A 24,777-nucleotide genomic window follows, 5' to 3' on the forward strand; every position below is an offset into this window, starting at 1 on the left:
TGAAGGTGAAGGCTTGAAGAGATAGTACTTAGATAAGAGAAAAAAGATGAGAGACATGGAAAAAAAAGGGGTTATAGTCCATTGATGGTGGTAGGCGGTGATCCGACGTTGGAGGTGGTCGCCGTGGTAGTGGTCCGGTAAGTGGTGGTGAGGATGTTTCATGATGAGAGGAAGAGGAAAATGTTGATAAAATATATGAGCTATAATTTCTATTTTTAGATATAAAATGAATTATAAATAAATTAAAATAGAATAGTAAGGGTAGTATAGTTATTTTAACTATGGAAATGGATGAAGTGTGTAAATTTAATCCAATTAGGGATTAAGCGTGCAAGTTTAAAACATCCAATAGACGTTACGAGTTAATTTTTAAAAATAAGGATCAAATGTGCATTTTGCTACATACACAAAGGATGATTTGTGTAATTTACTTTTTTTGATCGTATCAACCTCGAGAATCCAACCAACAACAACACGTGGGTATATGCCACAAGCAAGAACAGAGCATGTTCTTCTGGCCCTAACACATTGGGTTTTACGCAGCTCTTGTTTCCAATTTCCACCCCTACCAGACTCCGCCCTCCACCGCCGTCCTACCAAGTCCAACGGCACGCCACTGAATCTCAGCCTTTTGAACTCCAGCAACAATTTCACCGCCATCCTTCTCCATCGGTACTTCCGTATCCCCCGCTTTTTTATTCTCCGCGAATTATACATCTCCTACAATGCTTCGCGTTCGTACTTCTCTTTTGATGCAACTAGCTGGTGTTATCTTGAATTACTGTTGATTATCCCTTGTTATTTCAAGGTTCCACTTACTAAATTTGTGTCACGATGTTATACCGCTTCAGTCCCAAAATAGCAAGGTTTTGAGTATCAAATGGAGTTAGATTTAACTTCAAAATTGACGAGATAAATTCTATTTACGTACAAGAATTTGTTAATTACACTCAACAACGTGTTGGAGATAAGACAATTTTCGTCAAATACAGTTTACGCAGTACTCTTCTAACCTTTCTACAGCTGGTTATAACAGCAGTTTACTAAAAAGAGCTATTCCTGCAAGTTAACGTAGCACAATACTACATTTCAGAGACCAGTTAGGGTTATTGTAGGATCAATAAGCATAAGTATCTAACTTGCGTTCAATTTCAGGATACAAGATACACTTCAATTTGTGTGATCAAAAGGACTAATTTTCAACATCTAGATTTCTACAAGTTCTTTCATGTTGGGAGAGAAGTTTGTAATATATATAGTACAAACAGAGTTACACTATGAGCTATTATCATCTATTTTGAACATCTGTTCTTGGTAATTGCAGTAGATTGGTATGGCAGAAGTTGACAAGAGTACTTCTGGTAATGGGATACAAGAAAATCCACAGCTTGAAGAAACACAAGAACATGTAGATGCTCAAGTCACTAAAGGTGGTGAAAATAGATGGCCTGGATGGCCTGGAGAGAGTGTTTTTAGGATATTGGTTCCTGCACAAAAAGTGGGAAGTATTATTGGACGAAAAGGCGAATTCATCAAGAAAATGTGTGAGGAGACAGGGGCCCGCATCAAGATTCTTGATGCTCCACCAGGAACAACAACAGAAAGAGCTGTAAGTTTCTTTTCCATAAGACCATAACTATTTCTTGTAGAAATGTTAGGTGTTCGATCATGTTGATGATGTGTATGTAATCGATTGATTGATTGTGTTATATAAAAGGTGATGATATCTGGAAAGGAAGAACCTGATGCTTCTCTTCCCCCTGCTGTAGATGGTCTTCTTAGGGTTCATAAACGCACAGTGGATGGTTTAGATGGTGAATCTTTTCCTGTTCCTGTTCCACCAGGGTTCATAAAGGTCTCCACAAGGCTGCTTGTGCCAGCTGTACAAGCAGGAAGTTTGATTGGGAAACAAGGAGCAACAGTAAAATCTATCCAAGAAGCATCCAGTTGTATTGTTAGAGTTCTTGGTACTGTTTCTCAACTTTTTTCATTTTTTGTTTTGAAGTTTTACATTTTTGTTAAATGCGTATTTTGATGTTATGTCAACTTTGGAAACTGTTATTGCAGAAGATTTACCAAGTTTTGCTCTTCAAGATGATAGAATTGTTGAAGTAGTTGGGAAACCTGGTGGGATACACAAGGCAGTTGAATTAATCGCTTCTCATTTGAGAAAATTCTTGGTTGACCGAAGTGTTATTTCGTTATTTGAAGTGCAAGTAAGTCTTTTATACTTATCTTGATTGCAGAAAACTAAGTTCCCTAAGGCCCTATTTGTTACATATAACAGAACAGGTTATACTGTGTTTGACATGCAATGTACCAGGACTGTGACAGATGTCAACGGGACAAAAATTGCAACTTTTTGTCCCACCCAAAAAGGTGTGACAAGGTGGGACAGGGACTCGCTCTCGATCTCTTGTCTGTGTAAAAGACGTAAATACCCTTCTCATTCTCATCATGAAAAATATCCTACAAAGCTTGTCCTGTATAGTGTCAGAAACGCAGCCGTAGGCTGCGTTTGTTACTCAGTCTGGACTGGACAAGCTTTCTAAGGCTATTTTCCATGATGAGGATGAGAAGGGCATTTACGTCTTTTGCACAGACAAGAGATGGAGAGCGAGTCCCGGTCCCACTTTGTTGCACCTTTTTGGGTGGGACAAAAATTGACATCTGTCATAGTCCTGATACACTGCATGTCAAACGCAGTATAACCTGTTCTGTTCACACAGCTAACAAGCCTAAGGTGGAATTAAGGACTAATTTAGGAGTAGATTAAATTTTCCGTTAAAAAAACAAACAGGCCTAAGTTTTATTGGATAATTATAGTTACACTAATTCATCAGATGCAAGCACCAAAGCCTCAAATGGAACAACAAATACCCCCTCCTGAATCCTGGGGTCCACCACCACATTTTATGGCACCTCCAAGGCAAATTGATACTTACTATCCACCACCAGAGATTCAGCCTCACCAAGGAATATCAGCCTACGGAAGAGAAGCTCATGTAGCCATGCAAGCAACAACAACAGCTCCCTCCGTTATCACACAGGTTAGTTTACGATTGGATAAAATAGCAATGTGGTTTTTGAAAGCGGTTGACCAGGTCAAACGTGGTGACATGGCAATGACAGGTGACACAGCAAATGCAGATTCCGTTATCATATGCGGATGCTGTGATTGGTACAGCTGGATCAAATATAAGTTATATACGTCGTGCCAGCAGTGCAACTATCAGTGTACAGGAAACAAAGGGAGTTCCTGGGGAGATGACTGTGGAGTTTAATGGAACTGCTTCACAAGTCCAAACAGCTCAGCAATTAATTCAGGTTATAAATTTGTACTTTCTTGATGATTTCGGTGAAATATGAAAAAGCACAACTTATTAAAATTCTTATATTCCAGAATTTTATGGCTGATGCCGCCGCCTCCACCGCCGCCGCACCACCACCACAACCACCGCCACAAATCCAAACAAGCACATCGGAACAAGGATATAATCCTTATGCCGCCCATGCTACAATGTATGCATCACCACCAACCACCAGTTATGGAGGACAAACAGGAGGCTATGGTTCAATCTATGGTGCTAATTATGGTTATTAAGGTTAGTGGTTTAAATTTTTTTAATCTTTTAGATTTTGTATACGTTTATATATAAAATAAGTGTTAACTTTATCTATGATTAAAAAATAATTAACAATGTCACATTGACATGTTTGGTTGTAGTATTTCATTTTTTATAAATTATAAAAGATGATATATTGAATTTGTCTATGGTGTTGTTTCTCTTAGAGTTAATGTACTTAATGTATATAAGATATTTAATGAGTTAAGCTATATATAGTTGTTTCTTTTTTATTTAATATTAATAAAATGTTTTGGTTGGTTAAGTTAGGAAAGGGGTGTCCTTAGTATTAAATGGTGATTCCATATTTTTAGCTAATCTACTTTAATGAATATTTGGATTCAATTCTATTATTCGAACTTATTTTAAAACTATGTTTAATTTAAGTTGGTAAGCATGTTAATGTTATCTTTTTAAAAATCTAAAAATTTTAAGGGTTTTTTTTTTTTTTTTTTTTTTTTTAATGTGATAATGTACAATTTTAATGTATAAAGGTTATTAAATAAAGAGTAAATTACACGAATGGTCCCTATGGTTTAGGGTAATTTGCGTGTTTAGTCCCTACCTTATTTTTTTAACTCGGAAGGTCCCTACTATTTGTTTTTGTTACACGTTTGGTCCCTGTCTTATCTAAAAGGATTATTTTCCATTGTTTTTTTAATTTATTTAAATAAACACTCACCTAACCCCACCCCTCTAGCATTACCTTGTCTATCCCATCATTTTTCTCTATTTAAATAATAGTTTTTTAAGGTAAGACAGAGACTAACAGCATAACAAAAACAAATAGTAGGGACTAAGCGCGTAACAAAAACAAACAGTAGGGATCTTCCGAGTTAAAAAACAAGTTAAGGACCAAGCACGCAAATTGCCCCAAACCATAGGGACCGTTCGTGTAATTTACTCTTAAATAAATGGTAATTTCTTATTTGTCAATTTTCAACGGGAGAGCAATTGAGTCATTTATTTAGATTCAGTGTATTTGTATTTGGTCCAAAAAAAAACATTTATATCTGTTAGAAAATCGGGATATAGATAAACTTGGATTAGAGAGAGTTGTGAAACACTTTCAGATTAAAGCATTTCGAGGGTACACTCAAAATCTCTAATCGGATGAAACTCACTATTTTTCTAGAATATAGAATGAAGAAGATGTTATGAATCTGTACCCAATAATAGAATCCGAAATTGATCATATATAGCAGAAAACTAACTTTCTATCTTAAACTGCCATATGGTAGTTATATCTAAATAATTTCCTGTCCAAAAACGATCATATTACCTGTCATAAACTACCATAAAACCGGGGGCTCTGCCCCTTGGGCCCCGCCAGGGGCTGCCGCCCCTTGGACCCCGCTCCCAGGGACGCTGCCCCCAGACCCCCGTCAGTTCAGAGGCTTCGCCTCAAAATAGCAGTATACTTTCAACAATGACAAAATCAAACAAATGTGCACTCCGCACCATACTAATTTATTCGATAATTGTCAAAGTGACATTGATCAACAAATTAACCCCATTACACTTAAATAGTATTAGTGATATAAAATCACCAACAATATTAACACCATTTTATCCATACATATGTCATCATATGTGTTTAAATATTTTTCTCTCTAGACCAAATAAACCATATGAATAAAACTAAATGACCATTCCTTACATTCCTACAAACAATTTCTATAATGTTAACCAATTTTAACATGTGAGGAGTTGATAGGAAAAAGGAAGAGCAAATAGGTAAATGGTTAGTGTCTTAATACATTAATCAATATTTTTTTGGCTTAACCCATTAAGTCATTTTATCTGGACTAAGTAAAAATAAAAAGCCATGTATTGTTGTCTCGATTAAGTTCTTAACGCATTAAACTTAATAATTCCAAAAGAAAAAAAAATCCTTTTTGAGTGTTTTTTATGGTCAAGTGTAAAGTGTTTTTTATGGTCAAGTGTAAGCAAAAGTGATATGCTTTGGCTATGATTGGATAGAATTTGCCTAGTAAAAATCTACACAATTATAACAATTCAGTTGCAAATTTGAATAGCTATGATTGGATAGAATTTGCCTAGTATAATGTTATAAAAAGAAAAAGACAAAACTACATAATTGGTCCCTGTGGTTTGCAAAAAACTTTGGATGGGATCCAAAAACTTTCCAACGTGCATAGAAAATCCAAAATCAAAACTTTTCTTTGGTTTTGGTCCTAAAAAGGATAAAATGACTATTCTACCATTTTTATTCCTTTTTCACATTTTTTATTTACTTATATATATTTTAATAATTAAAAAAAAAAAAAGAAAAAGAAAACACCCTAACCCACACCCATCGATGGTTGATGAAGTTGAGGAGGTTAATGGGGGTGGTGAAATTGGAAACCAGCTTGTTGGTAATTTACGCAGTTATAAAGGGAGCAACGATCCGATAGGTACTTTCAATACTCCTAGTGTACCTCAGTTTCACAGTGTTGCTGAAAATGTTAATGTTAGTTATTCACCTATTCACTATGTGGATCCTGAGAATTACAAGCATGTTGGTGATGATGATGTTGGTACTTATCTTGATGATGTGGGTGGTCGTTGTGATGATGTTGCCGAACAAGAAGTTAAAGTTATAAGTAGGCGTGCGGTAGATAAAACTAAAAAAAAAAAAATTCAAGTCAAAAAAATGAAAAAAAATCATGTTTACGGGCATTATGTTGATGTTGGTGATGTATGTTTAGATATAACCGAGCTACAAAGCAATTCCGATAGAGATGAGTTGGGTGATGAAGTTAAAGCTAAGTTTCCCGATAACCTTTTTCACGGTATGCCCCCTGTACCAGCATGGCCAGTTGATATTAATGAAGATATCCCAACACAGATGGTAGACATGAATCTTCAAAAGATTCAATGTGAGAGTATATTTAAGAACAAAGAACTTTTAAAGCGATGTATTGGTAAAAAATGTCTTCGAGAAGGTTTCCAGACGAGGACAAGTAGATCCACCAAATCAAGGTATGAAGCTGTGTGTGTTTCGAAAAATTGTTCTTGGTTACTAAGAGCAAAAGCAATTAAAAATTCTGATGGACTTTTCCAAGTGAATAAATTTGTTGATGTACACACATGTTCTTCAACATTGTTGCAACCTAATCATCGGCAAGCAAACAAATATGTTTTGGGTGAATATGTTGCTGATGTTTTGGCTGAAGACTATAGTAGAGTTTATCGGGGAAAAGAAATTGTTAATGATATGAATGCTCAATTGAATATCAATATCTCATACCATCAGGCATGGCGTGCGAAGCAATATGCATTGTTGTCGTTAAGGGGTACGAAAGAGGATTCTTTTACCAAACTTCCGGCGTATTGTCACAACTTGGCCAAACATAATCTGGGTACTGTCACACATATTAAAACAGATGCTGATGATCGCTTTGAGTTTTTGTACATCGCAATCGGTTGCTCGGTTAGTATTATCATATTATATTAATTTTTTTAATATTTATTTTGGTGTATTTGAATAGATATACAATGTATTGTAGGTACGCACTTTTGTCAATTTTGTAAGCCGACCCTAGTAGTAGATGGAGCTCACCTAAAGGGCGAGTTCAAAGGTACCATGTTACTTGCAGTTACTAAGGACGGACAAAACCAAATATTATTGGTTGCATATGGTATATGCAAAAATGAGTGTACCGATTCTTGGACATGGTTTTTTCAAAAACTACGTGATTGCATAGGAAATATGCAGGAGCTTACAATTATATCTGATAGGTCTCCATCTATAGCAACATCCGTTGCCAACATTTTTCCTCACGCTCATCATGGAATATGTGGTGTCCACTTGTATTTCAACATAGTATCTAGATTCGGCAAGAGTAAGACGGTTAAAGGAATTTTTTGGGAGGCGTGTAGGGCGTACACAGTTGATGATTTTGATACTGCCATGGATGTTATGAAAAAGACAAAAGAACCAGTATGGGAGTACTTAAAAAGTAAAAATCCAAAAACGTGGTCAAGAGCACATTTTAAAGGGAACCAATACAATCTTATGTCGTCCAACAGTGCAAAGTCTATAAATGCATTATCTAGACACGCACGTAAGGTGCCAATACTTATGTTGATCGATTTTTTTTCGTGCTACAATGCAACAATGGTGGTTTCAAAGACGTAACTTTGCAGGTATTAAGTAAATTTTTAATATTAATGTTTTATTAATTTTGATGTTATTGATCTTAACTTCTTCATTTTGGCTCTTTTTTTAGCGGAAGCAACAACACTTACCCCTTGGGCGGATGAAATTGTAAAAGAAAATAAGAAAACTTTTACCAAATGGGATGTTCGCATGATCTCAAATACGAAATGCGAGGTCAAAAAGGGGGCACAAAATGTGATTGTTGATTTCAAACATATGACATGTACATGTAGGCATTGGCATTTTGATGGGATCCCTTGTGGTCATGTCATAAGATGTTTAACAGTGAACAACTACCAAGACTGCTCGAGGTATGCATTAAATGCTTACTTTACCGAAACACTGAGGAAAACATATGAGGAATCAATAAACCCTCTGCCAAAGCCATCCGAATGGGAGATCCCCGATGATTTGATGATTGTTAAGCCACCAATAATGGATAAACGTCAGCCAGACAGGCCAAGAAGCACAGACCGCATTCCATCCCAAGGCGAGGGTCCAATTATAAAAGAGTGTTCTACATGTGGTCAAATAAGACACACGAGAAATAATTGTACTGGAAGGGCGTCCGGTAGCGGAGCACGTCACATAATTTCTACTGCAGAAATGGCATTTAATATTGGTGGTTCAACGAGTTGCTCACAAACCTTTAACGCTGATTTTGATATAAAACAACCTTGAAATGAAGACTAATGACGAGTTGTTAACTTATTATGTATTGTAATATTTTTATTAAATCTTACAAGACATTGCTATGCTTTCATATTTTTGTTTAGTTTGTTGATTATAACAATTAATGAAGCTTTTATTTTATAAAATATAGTTTGCAGAATTTTTTTAACAATTACAACTTGTTATTTAAAAAAAAACAACAAACGATCCTTTTGCAACCTAATCTGTATCATGATAATATAACAACAATTTTGTAACTAATTTTTAATAAACTTGATCTATAAGCGGTATTTATACATACTAGACAGTAATGACAAGTCCAACTTTGAAATGACTAGACAGTAATGCCAAGTTACTGTAGTAACCTGCAAATCGTAGTGGAACCCTTAAGTGACATGACATAAATGATAGTTTGACATGATAAATCACTGCATAAAGCTGAAAATCGTAGTCCAAATGTAACCATTTCATAGTCAAAGTTTTAATTCGTAGTCTATTTATTTATATAAATAGATGTTTAAGATCTAAAAACCAAACACCCAAATCACCTAAACGAAACGAACTCCCATTATTAGAAATGTCGTCGAATGCAGCAAGTTCTTCGAATGAAGTACCTGGTTCCAATTCTGAAAGGCCATGGACGACAAACGAGGTGTTAGTTCTAACACGTTGCTGGCTAAGTGTTAAGGATGGTGTATCGTTACTTGCTCCCCCGCATTGCCTAATTGGTGATGAATGGACTCACATAACATCTTTGTTTAACTATGAGATGGGAAAAGGACAAAAAAGAGAAAAATCAGATGTTGTTACTAAGTGGATGGATGTAAAGGAAGAAGTGACATGGTTCAATCGAGCATGTAATTATGCGAAACGTAACAATGTTCGTTATCGGGATGAAGAAGAGTTCTTGGAAGTTGTTACAGATTTTTACATCTGTGAGCATGACGGCAGAGACTTCGAACTAACCCATGGACTTGTGTTTTACGTTAATGCTTTGTTCGCATTATGTCATTGTTTTTCATGTAATTGTTGTAATGTTTGTAATGGTTCATGGAATCCTTGTTAGAAATGTATTCTGATGTATTGTGAAAACTAATGCAATTGGCATTTATTAATTCAAATTAATCATACGAGTTGCTCACATAATAAACTAATTTAGATTTTAAACAAACGAAATACATACGAAATACATGAAAATAACCTAGTACATGAAAATAACCTAGTACTCACATAATAAACTAAAATAGATTTTAAACAAACGGGATATATTTCAAAATATTCCTAGGGGCTTCAAACTGGAATTCCAACCCGTTACTTAATGACTTGTACTCCTCCTTAGCAGCTTCCAAGATGACCTCCTCAGTAGCATTTAAACGGGTGTCGTCAATTTTGGTATAAAGATCGTTGAATAATAGAACTTCGGTTTTCATTTCATACCATCTTGCTAAGATGTCTAGTTCGTCACGATCGTTTCTTGTAGCCATTTGGTTTTCAGCATTGAAAATATTGGTTAAACGGCTCCAAAACATTGGATCGTTCAACTTGCTTGTCTCGTACACATGAATATAAGCATGTGTAAGAACCAAGAACTCTTCATTGCTCCATGATATAGAACTCATTTTGATTGAAACTAAGAGAGTAGAATATAAAAAACAATATTTGAACAACTGTATTGGTTTATTTAATAAAGTATTTATGTAACATAAGGTCAATTTATAGTAGTTTCTACACAAAATCGCAGTCCAATCTTCTAATATGTCTGCAATTCATAGTCAAAATTAACTAACGAATGCCGTGTACTATACTTATAACACAACAGAGCACTGTTCGAGTTGACAAGTCATCCCCGGTCGAATGACAACACAATACATTGCTGCTTGAATTGACAAGCCATTGCAGCAGGAAAGTAAGGAGTCGTTATAAATAGATTTTAATATCCATTGTAGTTGTTTCGTATTACTTCCCTCCTTGCAATTATGGACTCACCACATACATGGAGGAACGCAGAGGAGGTCGCTTTGGTTCAAGCTTGGATTATAACTGTAGAGGAGGATTTTCCACCGGGTCGCCCACAAGTTCATGCTGGATCATTTTGGTCTCGTGTCTGTCATTTGTTTCACCATTTAATGGTGCGTACTCAATATCGAAGAAGAAAAGATGTCAAAGCGAAGTTTCTGGATTTGAAAATGAAGGTGAAAGAATTTCAACGTATTTACAACGAGTTGGATAACGAACATGCAAATACGGATGAAGACATTCTACGGAAGGTGGCTTTGGAACTATACCGTTTTGAATATGATGGTAGCGAGTTTACCCACTTACATGCATGGAATCTTTTAAAGAATGTCCCTTATTTTTAATATGCATGTTGGTTAAGGTAATTGATTTTCGTTATTTAAGTTGCTTGTTGTTGTATGTGTGTAGTCGTCACTATTTAATAAACGTCCATTTCTTTTAATGTATGTTGTTTCCTCAATAGCCAATACATAATACGACATAAATTAAATAACTAATACATAACACGCCATAAAATATGAATGAGGTACATAAATAACTAATACATAATACAACATAAAATATAAGCAGGTTTCATGGATAACTAATATGTAACACGACACTAAAATAAAAATGGGGTACATAAAAAACTAATACATAATACTACATAAAATATAAAGGTGCTACATGAATAACTACTGCATTGAGGGAGGTAACAGGACGACCGTTTCATTTGGTATTTCCCAATGCACATGTGATGGTATAGTATTCACCAACTCAGATCCATATGCAAGTCAATACACATAATTAGTGAACTTGTAATCAACCATTCTGTTAATGGATTCAGATGTACGGGTTCTTAGACATGCTATAGCGTGGGCACATGGTATACCGCTTTTTTGCCATTTACCACAACTACATACCCTTCGTTCAAGTTGTACGTTGGTGGTGGAAAAATTGTCATCGACTTCATATGTATCCCCATACAAACGTCTTGCATTCCAATTATAAGACTTGTTGACACATTTTTGAACCTTACTCTCAACGTAAGGGGTCAACCCACCAGACAACCTCCCTGTAAAATTTGATATTTTAATAAAAATAATAGCACATTAAAAAAACTAAATATAACAATCTCCCTTACCCGCCACGTCGGCCCGTTCAACATACTTTGATTGTATCGACGTGGTGATTAACTCAATTATCGTTGTTATAGGAAACTCACGTCTGGATATAATTTGCAAAATTTCAGGGACGTCAATCGATTTAACATTGTAGCGTATTTTTGGGAAAAATGCTTGTGTCCATTTTGAAATCGGTATATCGTCAAGCCAGTAAATTGGACTCCTAAGCAAGGTGAAGAAAGGTGATTTCCTACATGCACTTTGCAACCTTTCCAAACACAAGTAAAAATAATCAACGCTATATGCATTGCATGACTTCCAAAACAACGATTCAACTTCCGTATTGTTATGTCCCACAGAGTCACGTATCTTTCGAGCTATATCTTTAGGACAATATCCATGATAGGAATCCGGGTAGGCACTCTGAACACCAAATTCTATTTTATCACACAGATTGCTTATGAAACCAACCTCTATGTCCTCACCTAAACAATCTTTTAACCTCATCATGAACCATCTCCATGATTCTTCACACTCTAAGGTTCCCAAACCAATTGCTAAGAGTAGTGGTTCATGATTTCTATCTAAAGCCACTGCGAAGTACATTGTTTTCAGATAGCTCCCAATAAGGGGTAAATAACCCACATATATTAGCGGTATCATGCACCTAAGGAAGGTACGAATCTACATAAAAACGAACACATATTAGTGATGAGTAAAAACTAATCGAGATACATTACCATGAAATATTATATAACTCAATAAAAGAAGTATGTTATACCACGCAACCTAAAGCCACAAAACAGAATTGAAAGCAGTTTGTATCGGTTTTCTTGATGGCTGTGAAGGTATTAGGATTTGTTCTTTGAATGTTATGCAAGAAAATTGGTAGTTGAGAAAAGCTTCTTTCGGTGTAAGTACTCATTTTCAAAACCGATGAAAGTGCTCTACAATCATCACACAAATGCAATATCAATAAAATGCGATTATAAATAGAAAATATTGTATCTCTACTGTTCAAAATTCGTAGTTTAACCTTTTAAATTCATAGTCAAACCAGTTCATTTCATAGTCAAATTTCACTGACCGACATGACAATACTACAGAACGTACTTGTCTGGATTTCGTAGTTCAAAATTTTGAATTCATAGTCAAACCATTTGATTTCATAGTCAAATTTCACTGACCGACATGACAATACTACAGAATGTACTTATCTGGATTTCGTAGTTCAACTTTTTGAATTCATAGTCAAACCAGTTCATTTCATAGTCAAATTTCACTGTCCGACAAGACAATACTACAGAATTTACTTGTCTGGATTTCATAGTTCAACTTTTTGAATTCATAGTCAAACCAGTTTATTTCATAGTCAAAAAGAATTGTCTGTAATATGATTTCTTCTATAAAAGGGTGTCACTCAGTATGAAAAATTTATCTGTGAAAGCAACTCCTATTTATAAGAAAAACAAGGCTAATAGCACACTGCAATTGCAGAGGAGAACGTATCGTTAGGATTTCGGGAACATCTAAAAACCCAGGAAGATTGTTTTACGCTTGCCCATATTTGGTATCATGTTGTTAACGTCATTCAAATTTAAACCCTCGTGTTTACATGACAAAAAATTAATTTCTTACTGTGAATGTTAAATTTAACAGGGACCAAAATGCGGGTTTATCAGTTGGGTTGATGAAGAGAAGGACCAATCATCTATGGTAATAGCTAAAGTAGCTAACTCTAATAAGCTCTTTCAATCAGAAAATAAGAAGTTGAAGATAGCGTTGATTTGTAGTTGGGTGTTGTTCTTGGCAGTTCTTGTTTACAAGTTGTAAGCTTTTTAATATTGTTTTTATGGTTTTGAAGTTGTTAGGTCAATAAATTGTTGTATTTGTACTTACGTTTAGAACAGTGTACTCGTAACGTTAAAACAAATGTTGTAGTTGTTCTTATGTTGTATGTATTCATAAGTTATTAGTAGGTCATTAATTTGTTGTAATTGTCGTAACGTTAAATTTTTTGCCATCCGTTCACGAAACTGAAAAAATTAACTAATAATCATATCCAACATTAATTTAGATATACAATTGTATAATCCAACTACATAGGACCAAGACTAGACCCCCAAATTTTTTTTGTCATCCGTTGATGGAACTCTAAAGCTGCGTTCTTTGGGTTAATAAGAACACATATTGGTTGACCTGAAACGAATTGCTCCATAAACATACAAACAAAAACACCGCAATCTCCCAAATGACTACTTTGTTGGGGAACATTTTCTTCATAAATGAATTGCATATTCAATGGAATCCTTGGGGTGTTCCTCCGGGCCCAATACTTAATCTTGTCCAAATAATTTGTCACCCGACGTTCAAATTTGGAAAAGATTCCTTCAGAGTAGAATTTTTCATAAGCCCCTCTACCAAGACTGTCATAAATATGGACTTCCATTGACGCTAATCGTAGTTCCCCAAATAGCCAATGATTAGGGGATGAATGAATCGGCAATAAGACCTGTATAAGAATCATAAAATAAAATTATGTTTTTTTACATCACAATACAAAAACATAAGAAAAATAACGATATTATTTTCAATATAAACAATTAAGTTTACCGTATCAACATCCCACCAAGCAACCATGAAGTCGGGGTACGTAGTTATACCAGACATAAACGCCCTCCAGTCCTGTCCTTCTTCCAAAGCATGAGAAACAAAAAAATTTGGAGGCATTATTGTATGCCGGTCACTCTCAAACTGTCTCTCCATTAATAGTCGCTACCAAATGGTTATATGCTGCACACATGATACTTTTATTATTGACTAAAAAACAATTAACTTTTAAAATAATAAATTAACAATTAATTTACCGATGACTCCAACCATCCGTCGTGTGTATGCCCAAACAATGAGCTCCAAAAATCTCTATCTAACACGAAATTTAACAAACGATGCTGGCCATCATATGAATGAAATAAATAATTTTGGATGACAACCTCACCGCCTGCTACGTAAGGTTGGAGGCGCAACATGGAGAAGTCATGAGCAACACCAAAAACTGGAGGAGGAATGGGGCTTGTTGATTTGATATCAACCTTCTTTTTTGTTCTTCTTTTTGGCTTCGATGTCGTATGCAACTAAAATCAATATTCAAATGTTTAAATCTATATCTTTCAGATAATTCACATAAATATAAAATCATGAGTTTATAAATAAAACGAATACCTCGGTGTAAGGAGTGCACAAATATTGTGATGGTTTTCGAGTCCTCATTTTATCGTGTGTAACTTCTTTGCCATCATACTCATTAAAATAATCTACAACTGCCGTAATTCTTATTTCATCTTCGTCCGGCACCTAATTTAATAACCAATAATCTCTAATTAAAAATAACTTTCAATATACTAAAAACAAAATATAATTTAATATAAGTATAAGAACCTCTTTAGCTTCACTATAATCATTTACGTCAAACACCTCATCATCAAATTTGTTCCCCGCATTGTCATTCCTCTCCTTCGACTCCTACATTAAAAATAAAACTTTATACTTAATAACGAAATACACATAATTTAATAAGCAATAATATCTAATTAAATAAATGATTTAATCTACTAAAAACAAAATATAAATTAATGTAACTATAAGAACCTCTTTAAATTCAGTATAATCATTTACATCAAACACATCATCATCAAATTTGTTCCCCGTATAGTCATTCCTCTCCTTCAACACCTACATTAAAAATATAACTTTTTTACTTAATAACGAAAGACACATTATTAAAAAGTAATTATTAAAATCGTAAAGGTAATATCTATAACAACCTTGTCGTCTTGAATATCACCAAAAACATTTTCAGTTGTATTGTTTTTATTCATCACTTCATCTTGCACAACCTATATTTTCAAATATAAAATATGAACACAAGTATTCATATTTGTTAATAAAATTTAAAAAATAATGTAGCGTGTAACTAACCTGTTCATCATAATTTCTTTGTGACACTATCGGATCATCAAAAGCAATGTCGTTCCAAAATTGTTCAGTATTCACTTCTTCACCAAAAAACTCTGTAGGTTGTCAGTTCATAAACACATGCTGCTCCAGTGCATGTAGCCGTTTTAACACCTCGTCTAACTTGTGTTTTCCACTGCCCCTACCTCTACCATGAGAGCGACCACTGGACAACATACTAGACGAAGATTCGTCTTGTCTCCTAAAATGGTCCCGTACTGGGGATGGAACTGCTTTCCCTTCACCATATACATACTCTTGAAATGACATATAATAACAAGATGTCATCTCACCATCACCCGGTAACATGTTTTGTCTTGGTGGTAGACCCTCCTAAAAAATTAAACATATTAAAAATGCATATAAAAGTATAATAATCAAGTTTATTAATAATAAACGAAAAATTTATAAACCTTCATCTTTGACCAAATCTTGTTCACGTCAACCCATTTTAATTTTTTTTGTTCCACTCCATCGTTTCATCCGAGGCAAGTCTTTATTTTTTTTCAATACAAATCCACATGCGCGAACAGCCGGAATCATCTCATATATCCATATCTACAATTTTTTACAATTACAGTAATAAAAGTTAAAATTAAAGTAAAAAACTTAACAATAAAACAATTTAAATATTAGAATATTTTTATACCCTAATTGGAGCCGTAAATCCTGATACGGAGTACTTTAAAGTTTGACGACGCTCAGAAAGTGATAAATAATGATGTATTTTGTTCCATGTATCCTCAAGGTCAATATAAGTAAAATCCCAAAGATAGCTACCCCAAGCGAAACTAACAAAACAAAAAAACAATATTAGTTTTTATATATATTATAACTTTAATAAAATATAACTTTTAACGTAAACAAAATATACCTGTTCCAGAGATCCAAATTCTCAGCCAAAAAAACCAATCTTGTGGCACCCGATCATTAACTTCTTTACCCAAAAAACCTTCACACAAAATGTATATCAAACATACTCTAACTGCATCAACGTCGTCAAGTGCTAGGAATGTTCGATTTAAAATTAAACGTTTAAGGTCGCCGATTTTCACCGAACTATTGGTATGGTCTGGAAATAGCCGTTCACGCAATAAACATCTTTTTTTACTGCTTAATAATTTTTCCGACCCTTTTCTCCCAATGTTTTTTGGATACTCCCCAAAATTGAAGCCGGTTATCAAACAAAACTCTCCCGGCCCATAAACTATTTTTGTATTGCCTACTCGAAAATATAATCGATTTATTCCATCTGGAGATAAAACAGGGTCCGGCCGGATCTGATGAAGGAACATTTTATGGAACAACAATGTGTCCTCTTGTAAACGAAGGACATCAATAAAATAACCAAATACGGTATCTCTGAAAATAACACGTCTGGCATCATCTAAAACTTCAAATACTTCCCATATGTTACCGCCAGAACCTTTTAAGTTCGCAAACGCTTTCACATTGATAAAACTAAAATCATGCTGCAAAAAAAACACAAAAACAAATTAGATAACTAAAAAATATTTTGTTTTTAAAATATATGATTACGAACTGCAATAAGTACACAAACAATCAGTAATGCAAATACTATTTCTTAATTAATAATTATTTTTATATTTCCGATAAAAAACAATAACATACACATATATAAACAATTTTCCAAGTTATACAACAAATATATTTACGATAAAAAACAATATCATACATAATTATATAAACATTTTATTAAACATATTTTCAACTTAAACAACAAATATATAAACGACAATTTTTCAACTTAAACAAATTTTCAACTTAAACGACAAATATATAAACAATTTTTATCTTTCTAATTATATAAACTAACATTTTATAATCATATAAACAAACAATTTTTCAAATAAAACGACAACCAAATTAACAATTTTGCAAGTTATACGACAACTTTATACAAATTTTCAACTTATACGACAAACACAAACAATTTCTAACAATATATATACGACAAATTTTCAACTTATACAAATGCTATACTTATAAAACAAATATATATACAAACGACTATTTTGCACATACTATAATTTAACTATTTTTCACTTTATATAAACAATTATACGATAACAATATACAAGTTTTCAGGTTATACAACAACTAAACAAACAACAAAAATAACAAATTGTAAACATTATCTACGCAGTCTCTACTTGTACATTCAAACAAACACTAACAAAATACCATTTAAGCTTCAAGTATACTAAAGAAATATTAAAATTATCAAAATACAACAAAATTACCATTTTTTAAACACTAAATAATACAATAAATGATAACAAAAAAAAAGCTTAAACATTTAAAAAGTTAAAATCTAACCATATCTGCGGGATTGTTGATATAATCCTCTATTTTCTTCAAAAACTAGCCAAAATCGCGAAAAAAACCCAAAGATAGAGAGAGTTAGAGAGAGTTTTTGTGTAGAGAAAGGTGAAAAATGGAGAAAAAAAACGTTTATATAGTGAAAGAAGGGGGATTTCGCAGATAGGGTCTTAATTTCGTAGATGGAGTAAGCCATCTGCGAAAGTACAAGCAGCTAAAGCACAACTGTGCTTTAGCTGCTTGTACTTTCGCAGATGGCTTGCTGATTTCGCAGATGGGGTATTTCCATCTGCGAAATCGTTGGCTATTTTTGTAATTTCGATATTTTTTGGCTATTTTTGTAATGTAATTAGTGTAAATGGCTATTTTTGTCATTTTCTCAAAGAAAAATTATTAGAGCACTAACTCTCTAATAAGAATATAAAGTAATAACTCCACTGTTGCAATAAAAATAAAGAAAATAGGATGCTATTATACATAAATAAATGAAGTTTTTGATATTGCTATAATTTGGTAGAATTTATTATTATTATTATTATTATTATTATTATTATTATTATTATTATTATTATTATTATCTAATATTTATTTTAATTTTCAAATGACGATTCCAAGTTACAACGTATTTTTCCTGTACCACTCATGTAACGTCTTTAAAAAGAAAATGTCACATTATGTTTCAGTTTGGAATTCCGTTCATACCATATGGTTAATATGCTTTATTTTGCGAACAAAAATACATCAAACTTAAATTTAATGTAAACTACTTCTATAGTGAAGTTCTACACCGATTTTGGTTTTTCAAAAAACATTATTTATTTTCCAACATAGACTACCTTTACATGGTTTTATCATATTTCAAAAATGCAACTAAAAACAGGGGATATTCACGAAAATACCCACTTTTCAAACTCTATTTAACATTTTGACAATCTTTTTAGACAAATGACGAAAATGATCATCAATTACAAAACGTGGTCTATTTCTATATAGCTTTTATGACGTGCTATTTTGAAACTCGCTTTTATTGACTAGTGCGAAATGTTGCACATTAGCTTTCTTAAAAACTTTTCCGTCGCACTCTTTATAATGCCAGTTTCAAACTAAATTGTTGTGATGAATATTTTTAGTGTTTATTGTGCTTTCTTATCGTAATTAAGTTTTCAACTGCTCTCAAATTACTTTTAGTTTATTTTTCAACTCCTTACGTTGACAGAATATTGGTCTATGTCTAAGCTTCCAACCTAGTACATCATTTTTTGGAATTTGAAGATCTGTTCAGAAACTCGAAGCATTTTTTTTTTCAATTTTGAAAGTCCAATTTTATAGCTCTGTATGTTGAAGCGGCTTAAGGGAGGTGCTTCTGACAATTGAAACGAAGTTTACAAGTTTTGTAAATGCCACAATCAAAGTTTTTTTTTTGGAAAGAAGAATTCTCTAACGAGGGTTTCCGGATCAACTTTCACGCACCGACTAACCATCCGCTGCAAACATTAAGCTTTGCTTTATGCCCTGAAGTCACTGCAGACGAACCTCCATGGCCACAAGGACTGAGTGGTGCCAGGATTTGAACATGAGTCAATAGGTTATCCACAATCAAAGTTTATAAAGATAAACAAAATACTTTGATTCATATAACAATAAAATTACAAAGTAATTCAAGAATACATTTTTTTTTCTAATTAACAGATACAAAATGAGAGGGAGGGAGACCTAGGATTTAAGATTGCCAAACATTTTAAGCTAATGGGATAGTTGTTTCGAAAATCCATTTTTAGTTTGCCAAACATTTTTCTTTTGGCTTATTAACTTTTTAAAAATGCAATAAGTAAATAAGTTGTTTTGCAAAACAATCTCAAACACCCCTTAAAAGTTCAGATTTAACAAATGATGCTATTCAATTGTTCTTTTGTAGTGGACTTGTATATGTCTATATGATATGATTGATTGTTCTTCGTTAATCTAGTAATCAATATTTTTTTATGGAAATTAATTCACTTAATTCTCTAAGAATGAACTTAATATAGGAATCAGTTCACTTGATTCTCTGAGAATGTGACACAAACAAAGAAGAGGCACAAAAATTTTAGAAATTGGGAAGAAAAGAAGAATAAATGACCATGGGATGAACAAGATGAACATGGGAGGAACGAAACATGTGAGAAAAAGAATTATGGGAAATTACTTAGGTTGCAAGTATCTTATTGAAACAAAGCTGGAAAACTTACAAAACTTGAGATAGAAAACATAAGACATCTAACCTATTTATACTAAATGGATTGAAATCCTACTCCAATACAAAAACTCATCAATAAAGTTTCTTATTTCACCGATAAACATAAATTCCAAATTTCTATATTCTCCAACATATTCCCCCTAATTCAAAAATGGTCAATATATTTGCTCCTAGCATCTTTCTCATATCTTCAAACTTTTCTTTTCCATTTATTTACTCAACTTTTCTTTCCTTCCAATAAGAACTTCGAACCCAAAGTTCAATCCTTGGATCAACAAGTGACATTTCTTTCATGGCCCTTAGGAACAAATTAGTTCCTAAACTACAAACTCGAACCTTTTCTATGAATTCCAACCTTTAATTCTAAGCGACTATGTATAATACGACCCATTTAAAAAACGAAAAATACGACAAAAAAATAACATAAATACTTTAGTAACAAGGATTTATGTTTACACTTTTCCATGAATTTCAACATGTTTAATGGACAAAAAGGGGGTCAAAAGCCGAGAAAATGGACCAGCAGGTCTCTAATCCTATCCCTCATAATAAGGATATTTTGCGAGCCCCGACCAAACACAATTCTTTATTGGGACATCCTAGAACTTACGATCAATGAGTCTATAAGAATGGATCCATTTGACCCAACGAGAATCCTATAACTTAAACCATAAATACACTTTCCTCTTTGTATACATATGACCAATAAAATCATATGAAGTGTTAAAAAAGACGGTTATAACTATAAATTAAAGATTTTATCTGTTTTTAACAATGTCTCCAATGACCAATAAGCTTGTGAGTGTAACCAACTTTTGTAGTTGTACATATTTAGCAATGTTTTAAAAAGCTTGTCATGGTTCTATCATGGCTCGTCATGATGGCTTCAAAAGCTTTTACTTATCGCCAAAAAATTTTGACAAAATGATGTCTTAAGTCGCGTATGTATATAAAAAAGAATAATAGCAGAATATATATATATATATATATATATATATATATATATATATATATATATATATATATATATACACACACACACACACACACATACATACATATATAAAATTACATTTTTAAGTCACGCTTTATAAACGAAGTGGCTCGCCACGACTTAATAAAGTTTCATGTTTAATATTGTCGTCAAATCACGTTTTACATTATTTAGAACCTTGATATTTAGTGACTTTAATTTGTTTTTTTACATAATTGACCAATAAAATTGTATAAAGTGTTCGAAAAATATTGCTCTCACCAATGGACTATTTCAAATCTATTCTAATAAATGAATTTTTTTTTTACCACATGTTACACTCTCATTGAATTTGCTAAATGTTATTTTGTGGTTATTTTGAATTAATTTCTTTTCCACATGTCATTTTATGAGATTTTCCATTTTAATAAATTCCACATAATACTTCAATCAGAATGTGACGTATGGAAAAAAAAAATCTTCGTTTGTTAAAGTAAATTACAATAAATGTATAAATGTAGTAATAAATGAATATCAATTTCATTAATGGACTTACCTTCTTATTTCAAAATTCCCAAATTAAAGTTCATTAGTTTATTTTGTTTATTTATTCAAATTTAAAAGAAAAATTAATTTTAATAATTCATTATTTTTCTTATTTTCTTATAAATCCAAAGTTATTAAATATTTAAACATTTATATTTATTTTTTTAATTAACACATATTTTTTTTAATTAACCCATATAATCCATGGATCTTATACTTAGTGTCATTAATATACCAATTTACATAAACCATCCTCCATTGGTCCTTGTGGCATGATATATCCAAGTTTATTTTTTATAGTTTTGATGGAAGTTTTGTTTTTTTATAATTTTGATCGAAGTTTTAGTTCTTGTTATACATTCGGTCGGTCTAGACATTTTTTTCAATTTTGCCAAGAACTTTTACATTTTTAACAAATTATGTTATCACCTTTTACAATTTTTTTACAAATTTATAAACGAAGAAAAATTTTAATGGGGCAAAAGTTGTCAAAAGAAAAACATAATTTTTATTTAAGAAAAGAAATAATAAAGGTTGTAAAAGTTGTAAAAATGTAATTTTGTAAAAACGAAAAAAAAAAAGTTATACAAAAATATAAAAGAAAACTCTAAATATATGTAACAAATTAAAATGGTTTGTCAAAGAGTTAAAAAAAAAAAAAAAAAAAAAAAAAAAAAACAGCAACAACTAGAATCATGTGTAAACAATTTGGAACAACTTTTATTGTTAGTTATTTTTTGATAAAATAAAATATGGTATTTTTTTTAAAATTTATGTAAGTTTGTTGGTTAAATATATAAAAATAAAAAATAAAGGCACTAAATATATATAATTTTAAAAGTTGGCTACCGTCACAAGTTTGTTGATTGCCGAAGAAAAACCTTTAATTTCCGGTCACAACGAATTTTTTTAGAAAAGTCGTGTAATTTTATTAGTCAAATATATATAAAAATGACTAAGCATCAATAGGAACTTATTCATATTCTTTTTCAAAGAGTTTTTTCAAACCAAAAAACTCAGAAAAATTAAAAAGGCTATAATAAATGTTTTTTTTGTCAAGTTGTTTGTGAGTTTCATTTTTGTTTTACCAACTATAACTAAACAATATATACAAAAATCTCATAAAAAAATAAAATTGAAAAATCTTACCTATTATTGAAGATACAATGATTTTTTTTTGAGCATAAGAACTGATTAGTTTTCAAGAGGTTTTTCAAACCAAAAAAAACTCTTTAAAATTGGAAAGGCAATAAAAGAGGGGTTTATTATTATTATTATTATTTGTATTTGTAAAGTTTTTCAAGTTGATTGTGAGTCATTTTTCTTTTACCAATTGTAACTAACATATACAAACATCTCATTAAAAATGAAATTGAAAAATCTCACCTGCTATGGTAGATGCAATGAAGTTTTCTTTGAGTGTCCACAACAGGAGTTTACTCATATTTTTTTCAAACCAAAAAAAATTTTGAAAATTAAAAAGGTAGAGTTTTTTTTTTTTTTTTTTTTTTTTTTTTAAATTAAATAAAGTTTTTTTTCAAGTTGTCACTGAGTTTTATTTTTGTTTTACAAATTATAACTAAACAACATATACAAACATCTCATATAAAAGAAAGAAAAATCTCACATATTATGGAAGATACAATGATTATTTTCTTTGAGCATCCGTAATAGGAACTTATTAATATTTTTTTTTTTTCAAGAGATTTTTCAAACCAAAAAACTCTTGAAAATTGAAAAGGCTATAAAGTATTTTTTTTATTAAAAATAAAGTTTTTTTCAAGTTGTTTGTGAGTTTTATTTTTGTTTTACCAATTGTAACTAAACAACATATACAAACATCTCAATAAATAAATAAATAAAAACTGAAAAATCTAACCAATTATGATTTATTCATATTCTTTTTCTAAGAGTGTTTTCAAACCAAAAAACTTTTGAAAATTAAAAAGGCTATAAGATAGTTTTTTTTAATAATGTTTTTTCAAGTTGTTTGTGAGTTTTATTTTTGTTTTACCATTTTGTACCCAACAACATATACAAACATCTCATAAAAAAGAAAAATAAAAAATCTAACCAATTATGGGAGATACAATGATTTTTTTAAGTGTCCACAATACGAGCTTATTCGTGTTTTCTTTTTCAAACAAAAAAACTCTTTGAAAATCGAAAAGGCTATAAGAAATATTTTTTTAATAAAGTTTTTAAAAAATGTTTGTGAGTTTATTTTTGTTTTACCAATTATAACTAAACATACCAAAAAAGTATCATAATTTTTTTTTTTTTTTAACCTCACTTATTACGAGAGATATAATGATTTTTTTCTTTGAGCATCCACAAGAGCGGCTTATTCATATTTTTTTTTTCAAACCAAAAAACTCTCTGAAATTTGAAAAAGCTATAAGATAAGTTTTCTTTTAAATAAAGTTTTTTTGTTTTCAAATTGTTAGCAGTTCCATGTTGATATGCATAGTTTACAAGTATATTAATGTGTTACATTCAAGTTTAATCCCTCACCTATATATCATCCATCACTTGTAACCCTTCTTTTTTGTAAGATTATATTTTCCATCCCATGACTTTTTAAAATGTCATTTTTATCTTCTCTATCTTTAACTTTTCGTTTTTTAGACGTTGGTGTTTAAAATATGATTTTCCTTCATTTGCTTTGTAAAATACATTTTCAGCCAATCTATTTTTTTTAAATGTTAGTACAAATATATATCAATACGTAAACTGCAACCATAATTCTTCAACTTTATATAATTTGTCACGACTCTGTTTTGTAAAATGATTTTTTTTCGACATTTTACCTTTTAAAATGACATTTACCTTGTTATTTTCTAGACTTTCACTTTCATCCCCTCCACCTTGAACTTTGTCAAATCACTTTTACTTCTTATGTTTTCTAGACTTTAGTGTTTACTCCCTGGACTATATAAGTTTCCACACAATCTATTTCTTAAAATGTTACTTTTACCCCCCCCCCCCCCCCCCCCCCCCCCCCCTTCAACTTATAACATTGTAAAATATCACTAGTTTAATCAATTCTTACTACTAATGCGCAACAAAAAAACTTAAAA

The 24,777-nt window shown here is 32.0% G+C and overlaps 2 protein-coding genes across 2 annotated transcripts; both read left to right on the top strand.

Annotated features, from left to right (window-relative positions):
* Window positions 1–474: 474 nt before the first annotated feature.
* On the top strand, window positions 475–3,773 carry LOC145043523 (flowering locus K homology domain-like). Its single transcript, XM_078992209.1, has 7 exons — window positions 475–672; window positions 1,325–1,609; window positions 1,718–1,967; window positions 2,068–2,216; window positions 2,844–3,050; window positions 3,133–3,327; window positions 3,404–3,773. Exons 2-7 carry the CDS (start codon window positions 1,334–1,336, stop codon window positions 3,602–3,604), a joined length of 1,278 nt encoding a protein of 425 aa, XP_078848335.1. The 5' UTR covers window positions 475–672; window positions 1,325–1,333; the 3' UTR covers window positions 3,605–3,773.
* A 319-nt stretch (window positions 3,774–4,092) lies between these two features.
* On the top strand, window positions 4,093–8,544 carry LOC145043524 (uncharacterized). The gene is made up of 3 exons (XM_078992210.1): window positions 4,093–7,065; window positions 7,142–7,781; window positions 7,865–8,544. The coding sequence occupies exons 1-2, from the start codon at window positions 5,758–5,760 to the stop codon at window positions 7,175–7,177; spliced, it is 1,344 nt and encodes a 447-aa protein (XP_078848336.1). The 5' UTR covers window positions 4,093–5,757; the 3' UTR covers window positions 7,178–7,781; window positions 7,865–8,544.
* Window positions 8,545–24,777: the final 16,233 nt, after the last annotated feature.

This window comes from Lactuca saligna, chromosome 4 (genome assembly GCF_052625555.1).
Source record: "Lactuca saligna cultivar CGN05327 chromosome 4, ASM5262555v1, whole genome shotgun sequence".
NCBI classification, from domain to species: Eukaryota; Viridiplantae; Streptophyta; class Magnoliopsida; order Asterales; family Asteraceae; genus Lactuca; species Lactuca saligna.

Coding starts and splice junctions, on each gene's coding strand:
- LOC145043523 (XM_078992209.1), top strand. CDS start 1,334: ATGGCAGAAGTTGACAAGAGTACTTCTGGTAATGGGATACAAGAAAAT. Junction 1,610..1,717: donor GAACAACAACAGAAAGAGCT/GTAAGTTTCTTT, acceptor GTTATATAAAAG/GTGATGATATCTGGAAAGGA. Junction 3,328..3,403: donor CAGCTCAGCAATTAATTCAG/GTTATAAATTTG, acceptor CTTATATTCCAG/AATTTTATGGCTGATGCCGC.
- LOC145043524 (XM_078992210.1), top strand. CDS start 5,758: ATGGGATCCAAAAACTTTCCAACGTGCATAGAAAATCCAAAATCAAAA. Junction 7,066..7,141: donor ACATCGCAATCGGTTGCTCG/GTTAGTATTATC, acceptor AATGTATTGTAG/GTACGCACTTTTGTCAATTT.